This window comes from Triticum urartu, chromosome 4, assembly GCF_003073215.2.
Source record: "Triticum urartu cultivar G1812 chromosome 4, Tu2.1, whole genome shotgun sequence".
NCBI lineage: Eukaryota > Viridiplantae > Streptophyta > Magnoliopsida > Poales > Poaceae > Triticum > Triticum urartu.
The window spans coordinates 527,846,588-527,864,828 of record NC_053025.1 but is presented as its reverse complement, the minus strand read 5'-3'; the positions used below and the strand labels follow the sequence as shown (position 1 = coordinate 527,864,828).

Below are 18,241 nucleotides of genomic sequence, written 5' to 3'. Positions count from 1 at the left end.
CACCCTCGACAAAAACGGACACATGCACAAAAGTAGGAATGAAGAACATGTCTCCTTCAATGACCGTGGGGCTTATTGTCTATCACCATGGAGGAATAATGAAACACCACAATAACTCACAGAGTCTCAAAAAACCGTCAATGTTGGGCCTAGTTTTCTCATTTTTTGCAAGGAAATTTTGGGTCTAGTTCTCAAGGTATTCTTGAAATGAATCTCAAAATATTCAAATAAGGAATATTGAAAACAACTTTTTTTTGCGGACTATCTTTCAATAAGCAATGCCATATGTAACCCCCTCCCCCCCCACCCCCCTCCCTAAAAAAACGAATGTGAAATGTGAATATCACATAGTAAAATGTACAGTTACCTTATGTTTGTCTCTACTCCTTTCGTCTTCATTGTCTTTTTAAGGGTAGAAACAGATTATAAGTCAGCTTAGCACGGTGAAACAAACTTTTGAAAATGCAATATGGAGTATATCTATATACTCTTTTTATTTTTTAATCATTTTCATCATTCTAAAAATGTCTTCCCATCGGCCGTCACGGGCAGTCGCCTACTGCGGCGTGCCCAAGATCCGCCTCCTCATGCTTTTCCCACCCTTCCTCCTGAACCTCTGGCTGCCTCGATTTCGGTGTCCTCCCAACGGCATCGGCTAGGCCGGACCATGCCCGCCTCCTATTGGGTTGGTTGTGGTGGTGCTATTGGCAATGGATCCGGGCCTCCCCCGCCTAGATCTTACCCGTGGTGGTTTCTAGCGTTGCTGGAGGTTGCTCGTGGTGATGTGCCTGGCGGCACCCGATATCACCTTCCTTGGTGACGGGTGCGACCTTCCTTCCTGTTGTGGCAGTTCTGTCTTGCAATGATTTTCACATCTCCGCTTCCTAATCCGGCGGCCTTTGGGGGGCGGGCGTCGGCTTGCCGATGCTAGTTATGGTGACACTTGTGGGTGTCGTCTCCTTCATGGAGGCGACTCCATGGCCTGCTTTTCGTGCCCCTTTTCAAGTACTGGAGGAAACTCTAGGTCCAATTCGCCGGATTGGACAACGGTGGCGTCTCGACATTGCTCGCGGTATGGTCGGTGTTGGATTTGAAGACTTTTGGAAGCTACATTGGTTTTGGGCCGCTCTTTATGGTGTGGGCATCTGGGGCATAATGCACTAGATCGTCCTCCATGGCTTCTCCCTCCGGTCTGCGCAACCCACTTGTCGATCCTCTAGGCACTTGAATTGAGGGTGGAAAGTACATTGATCTGGTCAGTCCTAGGGTCGTGGTCATGGGACGGAGGTTCCAAGCATTGGCCATGACACGGTCTAAATGCCATGTATCTTGCCTCTTTGCCTTCCCGACTAGAGCTTGAGCTTTAAGAGTTTTGTTGTTTATTTTATTCTACTCACTCTGTTTTAAAATAGATGACTCAATTTTGTATTAACATTATCAATGAGATGATACGCAAGTTTTGCGTATTCGCGTAAACATAAAATTAGTCTGTTGTCGTTTGATCAGTCATCCACGGCTCAGATCGGTTAAACGTGTCTCATTGTGCCGTGTAAACTTGACGACTTGTCCACACCAGCACCAGCCTTGACTAGGTCGTACCGCCGCCCTTCGATCCCCGCATCGCCGTTTCAGAGACAAAAACTCTGCACGGTTTAGCCTAGATGGACCGCCGCCGCCGCCCCTTGTTCCCCACATCGGCGGTGCCGGCGCCGCCGCTGGAGGACGAAAATCTTCTCCTAGAGATCCTGCTCCGCCTCCCTCCATTACCATCCTCGCTCCCCCGAGCTTGCCTCGTCTGCAAGCGTTGGCGCGGCCTCGTCTCCGACCCCAAATTTCTCCGTCGCTTCCGCGCCCACCACTGCAAACCCCCCGCTCCTAGGCCTTTTCGTCAGAGGCATCGACGGGCCCTCATTCACGCCCACACTGGTCACGCCCTACCGCGTCCCCGCGGCGCGGTTCTCGCTGCCGCAGAGCCGCGGGGAGAGCTAGGCCTTCGTCGGCTGCCGCCACGGCCTCGCCCTCCTCATCAACCATACGCGTCTCGAGGCCGTCGTTTGGGACTCCATCACCGGCCACCGGCGCTGCGTGGCCTTTCCACCGGGCATCCACACCTACCATTGGGTCCGAAGCGCGGCGCTGCTCTGCCCTTCCGGCACAGACCACGTGCACGGCCACGACTGGGGCTCGCGCCCTTTCAAGCTGGTCTTGGTGGGCGTCGGCATTAATGCTGAGCCCTCTGCATTTGCTTGCATCTACGATTCAGAATCCGGTGAATGGGGAAATATCATCTCAGCAGGGACTGCACAACATGTTATTTATGCAATGCGTGCCAGCGTCCTGGTTGGGAATGCACTTCATTGGTTGCTTATTGGGGATGGAATTCTCAAATTTGATTTTGAGAGGCAGAGCTTAGTGGTGATCGAGAGACCATTAGTAGTCTGGTGCGTCCGCTTTCAGATATTGCGGACACATGAAAGTAGGCTTGGCTTTGCCATGTGGACAGAGATGGGCATGGAAATATGGGAGAGGAAGCTCAATTCTGATGGTGCCCTTGGATGGGTGCTTCAGCAGATCATCCAACTTGACAAGCTCCTTCCACCAGGATCGTTGAGAGATACAGGTTTCTGGAATCTTTCTGTCGATGGATATTGGCGGTTCTTTCTTGGACCAACTTGAGTTGATGCAACTCAGAAGTATTTCTGGAATACGTCACAGCCACTTTTATCCCTACACAAATTTCTATACTGCAGGTAATGCCCCATCTCTACATCGCATAAGTAACACAGTAATTCACTTGCTCTTTTGAGAATCAATCCAGCTCTTGGTATGTGTCTGTAACATTGTTCGTGTCGTTTAAGGATTGTTTGCTCGTGCTTTGCTATGAATCGAAATAAATATACAATCACATTGAGCTATAGTCATCATCTCACTTTGCCAGCTCGCTCATTAGAGTTCTATCTAGTACAGCGCCACGCATTAACGTCTGCGTTCGGACTACACACCATGCCCTTGGGTTCGCAATCATATCTAGTTGTGCTTCTTTGTGGAATGTGCCATAGTCTGTGCTAGGGATATTCAGAAGGCGGTTTCAGTTAGCTTGTTAAAGGAAGAGCTTCATTGTGTCTCCGTTAATTAGTTTTTTTTAGAGATTTTTAGCAACGCTGGGTAGCGTGGTTAGAAACATGGATAAACCATCACCAACTCCCGTTTATACTTCCGCCATTCCAGTTTTTAGGGTGCATCTCCAAACTCACGGCTATACAAGCGTATAGTGGTGGACTGATCTAACTTTTCCTTCAGATTTTAATTGATGTATTGGATTGTGTTTGCTTGTAGGCAGAGGGATTGGTGATGGAAATGATGGGGTTAAAATTTTGTACAATACATGAGACGATCTTCCTGAAGGATCTGCTGATGTGCTGTGTCGACTGAAAAGGTTATCATCTTCCACTTTTTTTAAAAAAATAAAGAGGATTATCCCCGGCCTCTGCATCAAGCGTTGCACACATCCATTTTATTTAAACAAATAGAGTACCAAAGTATGAATCTCATCTCATTTACATAAACAAAATCAAAGCAGTAAACAAATAGCCACAACTGGCAAAAAATAGGACACAATGCCTAAACACCTATGATATTATTGGACCGCCATACAAACCGGTTGTATGTGGCACATGCTACCGTCTCCCATCGGTTGCACCCAATGGCCATAAGCTCTCTGACTTCCGCACGGTGTAGTATTGTCATTGACCACATACAGATCCATCCAGACGCCCGGTAGATAACCTCCAAAAAGTTTGTGATATTTCTCCTGTTAAATACGACATCATTCTGATAGTTCCTAATAGTCGAAAGTAATGCAGCAACTCCCACGTGAATTCGTGCCGCTGTATTAGGCTCAACCCCACCTAACCAGTTACTGAACAGATTGGATATGCTAGTAGGTGGAGATACGTTAAAGACCACATGTATTTTTCGCCATAATAACCTGGCTAGTGGGCATGTGAGATAAAGATATTGAATCGTTTCCTTGTGATCTATAAGGTTTACTCCCCACCTATGTTTCGCCAAATTGTCCTTAGTCAAAATCACTCCTTTGTGCACAAACCACATAAAAATCTTGATTTTTAAAGGCAACTTTATTTTCCATATATGAATAGATTGTGGGATTGGTCCAATATTAATCAAGTCCACATACATAGATTTGACAGAGAACACGCTTGAAACTGAAAGTTTCCATCAGTACATCTGGCTCATTAGACACGTTGACCTCCATCAACCTACGTACTAAATGCAGCCAGCTATCCCATCGTTCCCCAACTAGTGCCCAATTAAACTGAATGTTTAGGGGAACCGAACCTAGTATTACACACAAAAGTGTCTTTAAGCTGTACAATATTCCCCGGCCAAGCATCCTCCCATAACCTAGTAGTGGCCCCATTCCCAATGATAAATTTACTCCTGTTAAAGAAAGTGACCTTGGGCCAACTCCAACGCACGGACCCAAACAGACGCAGATTTTATTTGCTTTTTGTCCATTGGGTCGCCGTCTGCACAGATGGACACGCGCGTCCGGTTGGTGCACCCAACGGCGCTACTATTTGGACAAAAACATGTCCGATTTTGTTTCCTTTTTCGCTACTAAAAAGCTGGTACATGAGCTGTTGTCGACCGTCGGGGAAGAGAGGCCGCATGCGCGGCGGCGGCGGGGAAGAGAGGCTCTTGGGGTGGGTCTTTGGGTGGCGACGGTGCCAAGCTCCATGGGTGCTTGTTGAAGGCGCGAGAGCTGCTCTACATGGTAGTCGGTGGCGCCACAACGGTCGGTCGGGAGGCCCTTGGCACACCCATGCTCGCGCGTGCCCTGGAGGGTGTGGCCTCCCGCGGGCGGGAGCTCTATCTCCGGCCGGCAGCCCCACCCCTGACGACGGTGGAGCTCGCCGGTAAGATCCAAGCACAGCCGATCTGCTCAGTTTCCTGGTCGTGGCAGCGGCCTGAGCCGGTGTAGGATCGAAAGTATGTCTAGAGGGAGGGTGATTAGACTACTTGACCAAATAAAAATCTAGCATTTTCCCAATTTTAGTTGTGGGTAGATTTTACCAATTAGCACAAGTCAAGCAATCAACCTACACATGCAATTCTAAGAGTATAGCAGCGGAAAGTAAAACATTGCATATAAAGGTAAAGGGAAGGGTTTGGAGAAGGCAAACACAATGGAGACACGAAGATTTTTGGCGTGGTTCCAATAGGTGGTGCTATCGTACATCCATGTTGATGGAGACTTCAACCCATGAAGGGTAACGGTTGCGCGAGTCCATGGAGGGCTCCACCCACGAAGGGTAACGGCTGCGCGAGTCCACGGAGGGCTCCACCCATGAAGGTTCCACGAAGAAGCAACCTTGTCTATCCCACCATGGCCATCGTCCATGAAGGACTTGCCTCACTCGAGTAGATCTTCACGAAGTAGGCGATCTCCTTGCCCTTACAAACTTCTTGGTTCAACTCCACATCACAACGGAGGCCCCCAAGCGACACCTAACCAATCTAGGGGACACCACTCTCCAAAAGGTAATAGATGGTGTGTAGATGGTGAACTCCTTGCTCTTGTGCTGATAGTCTCCCCAACACTCAACTCTCTCACACAGATTTGGCTATGGTGGAAGAGGGATTTGAGTGAAAAGCAACTTGGGGAAGGCTAGAAATCAAGGTTCAAAAGGTTGGAATGGAATCTCTTGATCTCAATACATGAGTAGGTGGTTCTCTCTTAGAAAATGAATGGTGGAAGTGTAGGCATGTTCTGATGGCTCTCTCTCAAATGGAGAAAGGGGTGGAGGGGTATATATAGCCTCCACACAAAATCCAACCGTTACACACCTTTGACTCATCTTGGTGGCATCGATTAGGAAATTTGGTGGCACCAATCTGTTTAAAAATATGAACGTTAGGAATCTCGGTGGGACCGATTGAAACAACTTGGTGGGACCGATGTGCTAGGGCTTAGGGCAAACATCATCTCGGTGGCGCCGATTGCATCAACTCGATGGGACCGAAGTGAGGCAATAAGCAATAGAGAATCTGTCAAGCCAACTCGCTGAGACCGATTGCATAAACTCGGTGGGACCGAAGTGAATGCAATAGATCACAGAGCGCTGGCAAGGCCATTCAGTGGGACCAAGATCCCTATCGGTGTGACCGAATCGTTATGGTTTTTGGCAGTGGCTATGTTAAATGAACTCGATGGCTCCAGGTAAAAAGAATCGGTGGGGCCGAGTTTGGAATTAGGGTTTGGACATATTCGAATGGAGAAAGTGGCCGAGGGTTTTGGAGCAATATTACTAAGCACTTTGAGCAAGTAGACCATTAAGCAACACCTCATCCCCTTTTAATAGTATTGGCTTTCCTATGGGCTCAATGTGATCTTGAATCACTTAAATAGAAATGACGAGTCTTGAGTTTTTGCTAATCTTTGTCCTTCGCATTTTGAGAGGTCCACATCTCTAGTCCATGTCATGCCAATCATTGAACATCCTGAATATTTATCTTGAATGGATATTAGTTTAATGAGCTATATGTTGTTATGAATTACCAAAACCACCCGGGGATTAGTTGCACTTTCAGCCGGTGGCCTCGCCGGTGCACGCGGCGGTGGGGATTGAGCACATGCCGTATCCACCCTGTAGGCAGAGTCCCAAGTCGTGCGGTCGCTGACCTATGGGCCAAGGTGGACACGAGCCGGCGCCCAATGAAGGACAACGAATGGCGGAAAGTGTCCACTTCTATCTGGAGAGACCCATTTCTGACCCATATTTGGGCCAAGTTTGGGTCAGGACGGACAACAAACAGACACCAAGCAGACAATTTGTCCAAATGGGTCTTTCCCTTGGGCCAAGTTTTTTGTCCGGATGACCCAAATGGACGAAATGGATCTCCCGGTTGGAGTTACCCTTAGTTCTCAGTGAGCCCCTTCGAAAAGGGAGAATCATTCGGCTGCACCGTAATTTGTGGTGAAGTTTTAGAATGCAGGTATTTGTTACAATATAACTGTAACCACGCCCCTTCCTCCTCTAAGGATATCCGAAATAACCATTTGTTTTGTTAGGCAGGCATTTATTCTTTTCTTCTAGGTTTTCAATACCCAAACAACCAAACCCCCTTGGACTTTTGGCACAGAGACTCCGATCCTTACCGGGTCGGGTCACTACAAAATTTGCATCTCCAAGTATTGTATTTTACATCTCCTGGAGGTGGAGATGTAAAAAATTGTACATCATCCGCTGGAGGGTTTTGGGGCCTCGGAGATGTATAAGTTAGTTATTTTTGCATGTACATCATATATTGGAGATGCTCTAAGGGGCTTAGACGGGGCTCCATGGAACCTTATCCAAACCTCCTGCAACTAGCTCGTCCACTCATCAAACTCCAAGAAAAAGGAGCTGTCTGGAACCTTGCAAATCCTGAATAACATGAGACGAGTGAGGTCCTCCTTGCTTGGAAAGTCAACCTTATACACATTGTCCTTCAATCACACCAGAGTCTAACGGAAATCGGGTGACACAAGTGTTCACACCTACTGTACCACCCGCTCCTTAGACAAAACACCACCGGTCACATGCACAATCCTTGTCCTGGCACTCTCAATCCAAGGTCTACTTGAGTTGGCACACAGAGTCTCAAAGAATATCAGCCTGTTAACGCAAACCCTAGATGCCGTGACAACCGGCTTAGGCTGAGATAGCAACGGGCACCCATGAGGATGGTCCGGCTTAACACAATTATCACAATGTTCGGTCGTGCAGTCAACCGCACAGTGACCGCCTTCACCGCACCGAGCCTTCGGAGGCAGACCACGCTGGTAAGGGTGTGAGGAAAAAGGAAAAAGTTTTATTGCTATAGGTGCGGTGAAGGTGGTCACTATGCGGTTGACTACACGACCGAACATTGTGATAATTGTGTTAAGCTAGGCCATCCGTCTCATGGGTGCCCGTTGCTATCTCAGCCTAAGTCGGTGGTCACGTCATATGGGGTTTGCGATGACAGGCTGATATACTTTCAGAGTCAGTGTGCCAGCTCAAGCAAACCTCGGATTAGGCAGGACTAGGATTTTTGAGGAGCGGGTGGTACAGCAGCTACGGAGACTTGTGTCAGCCGATTTTCGTTGGGCTGTGGTGCAATTGGAGCACAATCTCTATAAGGTTGACTTTCTGAGGAAGGAGGATCTCACTCATCTCATATTTTTCAGGATTTGCAAGCTGTCAGATTTGCACGGCGGCTCTGCCAAGCGGCGGCCACGGCGGGCTTCATCTCCGTGGAAAGGCTCTCCCACACAGCTTCGCCGCCTGCAGTCATGGCAGATGCAGTGCAAAGGAGGAGGGTGGGGAGGGGCTTGTGTTGTGTTGTGTAGTTAGCCGGGTGTGGCCGTCTTTATACAGCGGATTTCGGTGAGGCGAGGCGTCCGGGTGCGTCAATGCGCGGCGCCGGAGTGGGTTTCTCGGCCGACTAGCCTACTTAAATGGCGGCATACGGACGGACAACGGCATTGAACGGGCGTGGTAGATATCCGTCCCGTCCAGTCATGCATCTCCGGCATTGAACAGGCACGGACCTCGGAGACGCGTCGCAGGCGACGCCATCGGCCGGCGTGTCGCTTCAATGGCAGAGGCAGTGAGAGGTTGCGTCCGCCCTGAACCGTCTTCAATGTTGAGCGGTGCGTTCTACAGCGGCATGAATGCGGGCAGCTGGCGCCGGACAGGAACGCGTGCGGCTGAGGGAGGAGGGGTTTTGGTGGGCCAGGGCGGTCAGAAGTGGGAGGTGTTCCGAGGATTATGGGTTTCTTAGGCACATCTGGCAGAAGTAGCTATTTGACCATCCTCTTCTTTGCAGACGGTCACCACAATCTGTTCTTGTGCAGGAGCCAGGCAAAAAAATTGAGGCGTCCTAGCGCCCAAGCTTGCCAGAAAAGTTGTCTGAATCTTGACTTGATCGAAACCTGAAACTGAAAGTTGTAAGCAGAGCTTGTAGCGTAGACGCCTGAAGCTTCGTGATTCCATTTGATTGTGTCACGGCAGTGGTCGCTAAGCTGAATATTCCTGGACCGAAGCCATCGCCGTAGTCTGAGCACCTCCGACCAGAGCGGCTGTGTGTTGCCGTGCGCGAGGTTGGTGATCCAAGTGTTGTTTGCGAGGTCCGCCTTGGCAGTTCTGTTTTTCCTTCGGGAGTGTTTGTACAGCGAGGGGAAGACCATCCTCAGTGTGACAGAGTCTGTCCAGGAGCAGTTCTAGAAGGTGGCCGTCGCACTGTCTCCAAGGTTCACCGTGGTGGACGCGCTGAATAGGTCCCTGTCGCCGTGTCTCACGGCAGCTGTGTGCCAATCCGTGGTCTCTCAAGGCTCGTCCAGGCGTGCCAAAGCCATTTGCAGGTCATGGATCCCAAGGCCGTCATTGTCGATCGGTGAGCACACAACTGGACAGCTGACCTTGCATTTTTTGCCGGCTAGCTACTCCTCCTGAGCCCACAAAAAACGTGGTCGAGCCTTGTCCACCTCAGCAAAGAATTTCTTTGGAACTTTCAGCACTGTCAGTGCAAACAATGGCAGCGTGCTGAGAACACTTCTGACGAGCACCCTTCTACCAGCGATCGACATGAGTTTGCCTTCCCAGCCTGCTAATGTAGCCTTGATGCGGTCCAGGATGAATTGGATGTGAACAAGACATAGTCTGGAGATGGTGACCGGGAGCCTGAGGTATTTTAGTGGGAAGTTTGCTGTCTGTTCACCAAAACCCCGAAGGACATGCTGCAGATCGACATCGTCGCAGCGAATTGCCGTCATCGTGGATTTCGTGGGATTGACCTTGAGCCCAGATGCCTCACCACAATCGTGCAAAATGCTCATGAGAGTCTCTATTTCTTCCTTCACCGGATTGGCAAAAATCACAGCATCATCCGTGTAGAGACTGATGCGCATGGATAATTCTCTACCCGGCAGAGGGGCGATGATGTCCAATTCAGCAGCTCTCTGAAGCAGGCGATGCAATGGATCAACGGCGATGATGAAGAGCAATGGCGAGAGTGGGTCGCCCTGCCCAAGCCCCCTGCTGTGTCTGATCTGATGTCCGGGAAAACCGTTGAGCAAGGAGGAGCTTGCAGTGGACATGAGCAGAGAGATCCAGTCCCTCCATCGAGCAGAAAAACCTAATGCTTGGAGCAGCTCGAGAAGGTATTCCCAGGAGACATTTGTCGAAGGCTCTGGCTATGTCCGGGATTTTCTTCCTGTGAAGAGCTCTAACACCATTTTGGACGTATAGAAAGCTGTCATGGATGCATTTGGAGCTTATTTATTGCATTCTCAACTAAATCAATAATTTTCTTACCATCTCCTGTCCCTAGTTACTTTTCCAGGTGTGCATCCCTCCCTGTGTGCTAGTTCATTAAGTCCAGTTTCGCCTAAACTATAGTAGATTGAAATTCTTTCCATGTGGTGTAGATTGCAAAACCAATTTTCCTACCTGTGAAGCTGATCCTTAACTGTTTGAACTACCTGAATTTTTTGATAGCCTTTGAGCCTTTGCACCTACGAGTATTGAAAATTTGAAATTTGGTTTGGCTAATACAAATCGTCTGCTGTCACAGGATCCCTCTGCGCTTTTGAAGTGCCAACATGAAGAATTTTCTATGTTCCATTCTTTCGTGGCCCTGATATTGTTTATGCGGTAAAGGGTGCATATGGCCATCTTGCAACTGTCAACCACAGCGTGTGTTTTAAACGTCTAATTTTGGTTGAATTCACCATAATAATGGTTTATCCTTGTCAAATTTGAGGACCAGCCAAAATCTGGGTCCACTTTTGTTATCGCAGTACATTGAGCAACCGGCATCTGTTGAATCGTTTCACTGTTAATTTGATCTGCTGCCTATGCCACATGCTTTCAGTTTGATCCAGACACAATTTTGGTGTTGACGTTTTGTATGTTGAAGCAGGCTGAGTATGGTTCACAGTAGTAGTAACTAGCAAACAGAAAACTTTACAAGATGCTCGGACAAAATAAATTTCATCATCCAATCCAATCCAATGGTGCAGGACCACCACTTTGGCGGTAACTTTGGTGGATGTATCCATCAATGTCGATGCGCCGTGAGCATTTCGCTTTCTCCCCTCCCTTTTCTCCCATTCCCGGATGGAGAAGCATCGACCACAGTGTCACTACCCGCAGATCAGCTGGAAGCAGACTGAACGCTCCTTGTTCCGTCCATGAAGCTGAAATTCCAACTTTTCGCCTCAAAAAAGCAGGAATGGCGGCACGCCGCGTCCGGAAAGAGAAAGGTGTGCGAGAAAAGAATGGCCCAACATCAAAGAGGGCCAGAGATCATATTCGTCGAGTTGTCGCGTGAGCGAGCGAGGGAAGATAAGATAAGATGCCTTGGGCCGCAACAAGTTGCAGCACATAAGACAGTATGGCCGCAGCAGCTAGCGACGCTTGCCTCAAAACGCAGAGAGACGGACAAGGACGGAGCACGGCCGGTTTGGTTGCAACGTCAATTTTGTTGGGCTTAGGCTAAGGGTGACGTGGAAAGAGCAGTGGAGAACATGGAACCGTGTACTGTATGCATGACATGTGATCGAACGGAATCACATCACAAGGTTCCATGATTTCATTTATCGGAATGAGGAAACAACATTATTTTCAGAGCACACTGAGGACTCTTACTCTTATCTGAACGAGTGAAGTGAAAGACACGCCCCAAAAACAGACTAGACCTTGCAAAAGAAACGGAAAACACGAAACATTTTGCAGAAATTAATCAATGGCCACCCTCGATCGAGAAGGTCGAGAGCCTAAGTGTCGTCCGGCGGTGTGGTAGGCATTGGCTGCTGGTCGCTCAGAGCTCAGAGGAGGAGGGTGGTCTCGGCGATCATGGAGGTGACGACGTAGGGGTCCATGTTGGAGGCCGGCCTGCGGTCCTCGAAGTAGCCCTTGCCGTCCTTCTCCGTGTCGCGGCCCACGCGGATGGACGCGCCGCGGTCCGCCACGCCCCACTTGAAGGTGTTGATGTCGGCGGTCTCGTGGTGGCCCGTGAGGCGGCGCTCGTTGCCCTCGCCGTAGGCGGCGATGTGCTGCGCGTGCCGCTTGCCCAGCTTCTCGATGGCCGTCTTGATCACGCCGTACCCGCCGGCCTCCCGCATCGACTTGGTGCTGTAGTTGGTGTGCGCGCCGGCGCCGTTCCAGTCGCCCGGGATCGGCTTCGGGTCCAGGGACAGCACCACCCCGGCAACCTCCGTGATCCTCTGCAGCATCAACCGATCGAATTGGAACCAGATTCAGTCAGTTGCGATACGAGGCTCGAATAATACATTGCAGTAGGTATCAGCAGGGGAGGGCAGGGACCTCGAGGATGTAGCGCGCCACCCACAGCTGGTCTGAGGCGGCGATCCCGACGGACGGCCCGACTTGGAACTCCCACTGTCAGTGTCATGTCACCAAGATGAGAATCAGGTTCAGAAATTCGCACACCCAAGCCTAGATAGCAGAGCTCTTTTGACAAGAGAGGAACCAAGTTGTGTACCTGGCCGGGCATGACCTCCCCGTTGATGCCGCTGATGTTGATCCCGGCGTAGAGGCACGCCTTGTAGTGGGCGTCCACGATGTCACGCCCGAACGCCTTGTCGGCGCCGGCGGCGCAGTAGTATGGTCCCTGCACAAAATTCACACAATCAATATCATCTGAAAACCTACTACCTTCAGTGGACTGTGGACAAATTTCAGTTCAAAAACATATTTCTTTTATGTTTTACATGCATAAGCTATAACAAATTTGTTGAGAATTTTCTTGCCTGAGGACCAGGGTAGCCACCAATGGGCCAGCCAAGAGGCCAGTTCACGTCCTTCTGGAGGAGAGTGTACTCCTGCTCAATTCCATACCTGTTTGGGTTCAGAGATAAGCCTAATCAGTGCTCTAACCGTAAGCAGATAAGGATACAAATGTGGAAACCTCCAAATTTTGTGGTCCGCCAACCCATTTTGGTAGCTTTTCTGTCTGTATCTGCTAGAGTAGTAGATAAATCTGTAATTCCAGGAACATGAATTTTACACTTATTTTTCCAAACTCTTTTCCATCCGATGCAAAGTGTGGTGTGGTACTTATCTATATTGTACTACAACTTATTGTGTTCTCACGTGTGTATGTATTTTTTACGCAAGAGCGCTACAACTCTAGATGAAACACTGCAGCAACAAAAAACTTGAAACATCGACGGAGGTATTCGTACCATGTCTCCTCAGCTGCAACCTTGGGGGTGTTGAAGATCTTGGCGGCATTGTGCCTCTTGTTGGTGGGGATTGGCACACCTTGTGGTGTGTAGCAGTCACACATAACCTACAAGGAGTAATAAATAGGAAAAGATCAACAAACCGACGACTTTGCGCCAAATACAGTAGAAACTTGGCCTCTGATTTGGCTGGAACTTTTCTCAGTTCAGGTATTTAAGATTTGTGCTGGTCAAACAGTTGTCTGAAAGGCCAAGTTGTTTCTCTGAAGAGACAGTCTCATAAGCAATTAATTATGAGCCAAGCAGGTCAACCAGTGCAATTTTAGTGTGTTTATACAACAGGGCGCAAACACCTGGCTATTTTGTCCACCAAATCACACATATGTCCAAGCACATCAAACAGCCACAAAATCCAGTTTTTACTTTTAAAATTAAGCCACAAAATTCAGCTTTTCTATTTTTAAAATTTAGTGATGCCCAGAAACTATGTTTCCTGTGATTTTTTTTTCAAAGACCCATCTGCATCTTACTTTTCCTACTTTATGGCATCCAGCATCTTTGGTGCATAAAAAGTTTGAAAGAATCAAGGAGGATAAAAAGCAGCAAGGACTTACAAGGAGGTTGTCGCCCCTCCTGAACGGGTCCTTGAAAATGGCCTGGGGGCTTCATCAGAGTCAAAAAGAAAGAAAATACAGCTTGTAAGCAAACAAGGAAAGTAGAAATACTTGTAATAATAAGTGAAATAAAACCATTAGAGAAGGCGAGAGAATCGAGATCATCGTACTAGAGGATGACTTCGCTGTCCTCTCCGGGAGCCTGGCCGGTGCTGGAGCCGTCGTAGTTCCACTTGGGCAGCTGGCTCGCGTCCGTGATGGGGCCGTTCACCGTCTGCTCCATCCAACAGAGGGAAACAGAAAATTTCAGTGAGATTCAGCGAGCTTCATCAGCCAAGAACGAGAGAGTTCGGTGAGTTGAGAGGTGTGTGCACGCACCCTTGCTTTGCTCCTGATGTCGATACCGGATCCTCCAATCCTGAGCAAAACAAACAGAGCACTTATTAGAGACAGAAAAAAAGAGATCGCGCAGATAAAATTCGTCAGAATTTATTTTAAAAACTTGACAGAAAAATTCGAGCTGTAGCAGAAATTAAAAAACGATGGGTGCAGAATGCAAGTAGCATAAGAAGACGATCTTGCAGAATTTGCTTCTTCTTCCTCCTCCTAAGATCAGGAGGAGATGGGGAGCAGGGGAGGCTGGTAGGTAACTGACCAGAGGTACTCGACGATGATCTTGTCGGTGCAGTCGCTGAGGTCGAGGTTGACGAGGTCGGCGAGGCTGGCCATTGCTGCTGCCGGTGCTACTCGCAAGGAGGGAATGGCAATGATATGAGATGAGGTGTGCAGCTCGAGAAGCAGGGGATGAGGAGAGAGCCGGGAGGCGCGGCCGGTATTTATAGCGCGAAGCTCGCTGGGCTACGGTGCCAAGTTTCTCTTCTCAACTGCCCGTATTGATTCGTTTTTCTGTTTCAGTTTCAAAAGATACTCTCTCTCTCTTGTTTTGCGACGTTTAAAAGATACTCTGTCTATCTCCTTATTTTTATTGTTTATTTTTATTGTAGAAAGAAGGATCCACAGGGGTTGTGTGTGTGTGTGTGTGTGTGTTGCAAGAGCCTGAAGTAACCATCTCAGCTTGAGGGGGGCTCACACGTAACCAGACCGTGGTTGTAAATTGACCGAGCACATGGCTGAATTTTATTTTATTTTTGAGAGGGCAACTAGCTTAAGTTTTGAGGCCGTGTAAGAAACATGGGGAAAATTATCTGGTTACAAGTTATAACTGTTAGGATCAGCCGTGGTATCAACCAGATTTTGTTTGCTTTGTGGAGAAAAGCTCGCCCCACCCCTCCCGTGTGGCGACGGGGAGGGAACCCTAGATCAAGCCGCCAGGCTCCTCCCTCCTCCACCCTCGCCGCCGCCAAGGGGCGCAGCTAGGCGAAGCCCGGTCATCGTCGGCGGTGGCGGGGACTCTTCGTTCTCTAGCGTGGCGGGGCTGGCGCGGGCCAACACCCCCGGGCCAGGGCGTGGCACGGATGCCAGGCGTCACGACATGACGACACTCAAGTGTGGTGGCTGCTTGTAGCTGTAGCGGCGGCGCGATGGTGGTGGCTTCCTAGGACGGCGGAGGCGGGCGGTCAATCTTTTCCTTCGGGCGACACGGGTGGCAGCGGCCGTCGCTACCGTGGCGATGGTGGCGGGGGTGGTGGTGGCTCGACCTCCTCTTCTCTATTTGTGGTTGCACTTCGTTCGGCAGCTGGTGGCGGTCCTTTTTTGGGCTGGAGGTGGTGGTTCGATGTGTGTGATGCGTTGATGGCTGGCTAGTGGTTGGCAGGGGCGCCTCAAGGAAAGAGGCAGGGGTCTCCTGAAATCGACGTCGTCGGGATCTGAAGGTGCCAGATCGGGCGTGGCGAGTGGCTGGCAATCGTCGTCAACTTCCCCTCGCCGGATCTAGCCGGCTCGGCTCCGTCCCTACCAAAGGGGCTCATTTGGGCCAGAAGGAGGGGTCTTTTCTACCCCTTAACCAGTTGACGGTGTTCGTGTACGGTGTTGCTGATTGAGGGCCGTCTTGGTCATGGGATCCATGGTGCTTGTGGGCGGACCTCGTGGCTCAGATGTTGGTTGGTTACCATGGTCACGTAGGCGACGTGGTAGCTAGTGTGCGATGATCAATAATAGTGGTACAACGGGCGTCCCCGCAGCTTGTTGCATTACATCTCGAAGTCGGAGAGGGCTTGCGAGGGTGAAAACCTCTCTGCTCTGCCAGGACGGCGGCGGCATCGCTTATGGGATTGTCTCCTTCTTGAAGGCATCGTCGCGGTTCCTCTTCGTCCTCCTTGTTGTTCTAGGGAAACCTTGATCCTTGGATCGAGTGGTGGTGGCGCTCCGATGTCGGGTCCTTTCTGAAGACACAATATTGGATTACCCGGCTCGTCGTGCACGACTTCGACTCTTCCTTGTGACTCGTTCACGGTTGAGGGCTTCAGTGACTTCAGCGGTGCCCTTTCTTCGTACCTGTAGGTGGCTTGGAGTTATATGGCGCAATGTAGTTGTTCTCAACACCCATGAGCTTGCCTTGAGTGTGTGTCTTGTGGTGTCGAGTTGTATGGGTTTGGCTGTATGTTGGTCGGTGCTTTGTCTAGCTGGAGGAGATCCTTTTTTTGGTAAGGATCAGCCATGGTAACTTGAGTTGGATGTATAATTTTGCCCCTACACTTTTATGTTGTTCAGTTTTTTTAAATCAAATATTGACTTATGCAATCCATGCCTTAGAAAGAAAAACTTATTGTCAGACATTCCAAAAAACACAGCTTGTGCGAGTATCGTATTGCCAAAAAGAATGACCTTAACTAAAAGGAGCAAAATGTAAGGGACCGGTTTCTGAATTGGGAATAACTATAACTTGCATGTATATCATGTTTAAATTGGATAGTTGTCAGCGGACATAATTATTTCCTAGTCGCTAGAGAAATAAAATAAATTCTTGCAAATAACTGGGATGAGGTCTAGGTTTGCTTTAAGCTAAAGGTGACCATATCAAAAAACAACTGTAAAAAAGCTTTGCATCTTTAGATCAATCATTTCTCACAGAGGACTTTTGAGTTTACCATTAACCAAATGATGTAGTTAAATTTCTTCATATTCAGCCAGCTATGACCAATAATATTAGCGGTGTTCCAGCAATATTGCACGTCGTTGAGTCTCATATGCTCTGCAATTGGATGGTGGAACAGACTCACACCGTAGCCACATTACCCTACTTAGATGATGGCGAATTGGCGATGTCCTTGATGTCGGAGCCACTTGTGCTTACTGGTTCACGTAGTGACAAATGTATCATCCATGTGAGGATCCAAGTAAAAGAGGTGTGGTGGCATGGCAGCGACGTCAATCCCTCACATGCTCTAAGCAGCATTCTCCCTAACATCGAGTGTTTTTACATGTGGAGTCATAAATTATGTTACACGTTAAGCAATCGTGCAGAGCCTGAGGTAGAACGCACCTCCCAAAAATAGCCCATGGCACAAAGTTTTGTGACTCCACGTTGAATGAGAAGTGGGAGACACACATGTGACCACCACCTAAGAAACAAAGGGGTAGAGCATGTAGTGTCCCATTCCAAGCCATATCAACCCAATAATTGTGTCCGATCTGTCGGTAGCTCTACACAAAATAGAAGTTTTATTCCATAATTATAGGGTCACAGTTAGGAGGCAAAAATTCCTCAATATGTGTTGAATATCCTCTATATAGCCAAACATGGTACGACTGTAATTTGTCAGTCGATCGGCCAAATATATGTTCCGATGTTAAGCTAAAATATCTGGAGTGTATTTTGTTGAGAAAGAAACGAAAAAGAATACAGAAAAGGGTGCATTTTGCCAATGATTTTTGGTAGCGTCACACGTCTGTGGTGGTAGAGCTGCTAAACTGAACCAAGTTGGGTATTTCGTGTGGGAATTCACTTTCGTGCTGTCTCGCCCTTGTCCCGTAGGATGTTAACTGTTCGGAGCCGGAATTGGTAAGCGACCGACGTGACCTTGCTTCTGCGGTCCGATCACCTCCAGTAAACAACAAGTTTTTTTTTTGACATCACCAGTAAACAACAAGTTTTTTTTTTAATTGCCATCACCAGTAAACAACAAGTTCCTCCTATAAGAAGTGCAAGTTCTGGCTTTTCCCCCATATGTGACTTATCTTTTCTCTTTTTTTTGCCGGAACTATATGTGAGCTGTCAGCTTCTACTTCCACAACCAATCAAGAACCATGCTTCTGGTTAATTGCCTGTATTGCACATGACAAAATAAAAAGGCATTGGCTTTTCTTGTACTCTCTCCGTTCCTGAATATATGTCTTTTTAGAGATTTCAAATGAACTACAATATATGAATGTATATAGACATATTTTAAAGTATAGATTCACCATCTTG

At 48.6% G+C, this 18,241-nt stretch overlaps 1 protein-coding gene and 1 long non-coding RNA gene across 2 annotated transcripts; one reads left to right on the top strand and one right to left on the bottom strand.

Annotated features, from left to right (window-relative positions):
- The first annotated feature begins 1,620 nt into the window (after positions 1–1,620).
- Positions 1,621–11,743, top strand: LOC125552457. Its single transcript, XR_007303607.1, has 3 exons — positions 1,621–2,750; positions 3,337–3,436; positions 10,624–11,743. It is a non-coding gene; the product is annotated as an uncharacterized LOC125552457 (long non-coding RNA).
- Positions 11,608–14,796, bottom strand: LOC125552456 (glutamine synthetase cytosolic isozyme 1-2). Its single transcript, XM_048716011.1, has 9 exons — positions 14,528–14,796; positions 14,251–14,290; positions 14,043–14,146; positions 13,873–13,921; positions 13,259–13,365; positions 12,824–12,911; positions 12,556–12,684; positions 12,378–12,452; positions 11,608–12,277 (listed from the first exon to the last, which is right to left on the bottom strand). The coding sequence occupies exons 1-9, from the start codon at positions 14,599–14,601 to the stop codon at positions 11,879–11,881; spliced, it is 1,065 nt and encodes a 354-aa protein (XP_048571968.1). The 5' UTR covers positions 14,602–14,796; the 3' UTR covers positions 11,608–11,878.
- Between the last annotated feature and the right edge of the window lie 3,445 nt (positions 14,797–18,241).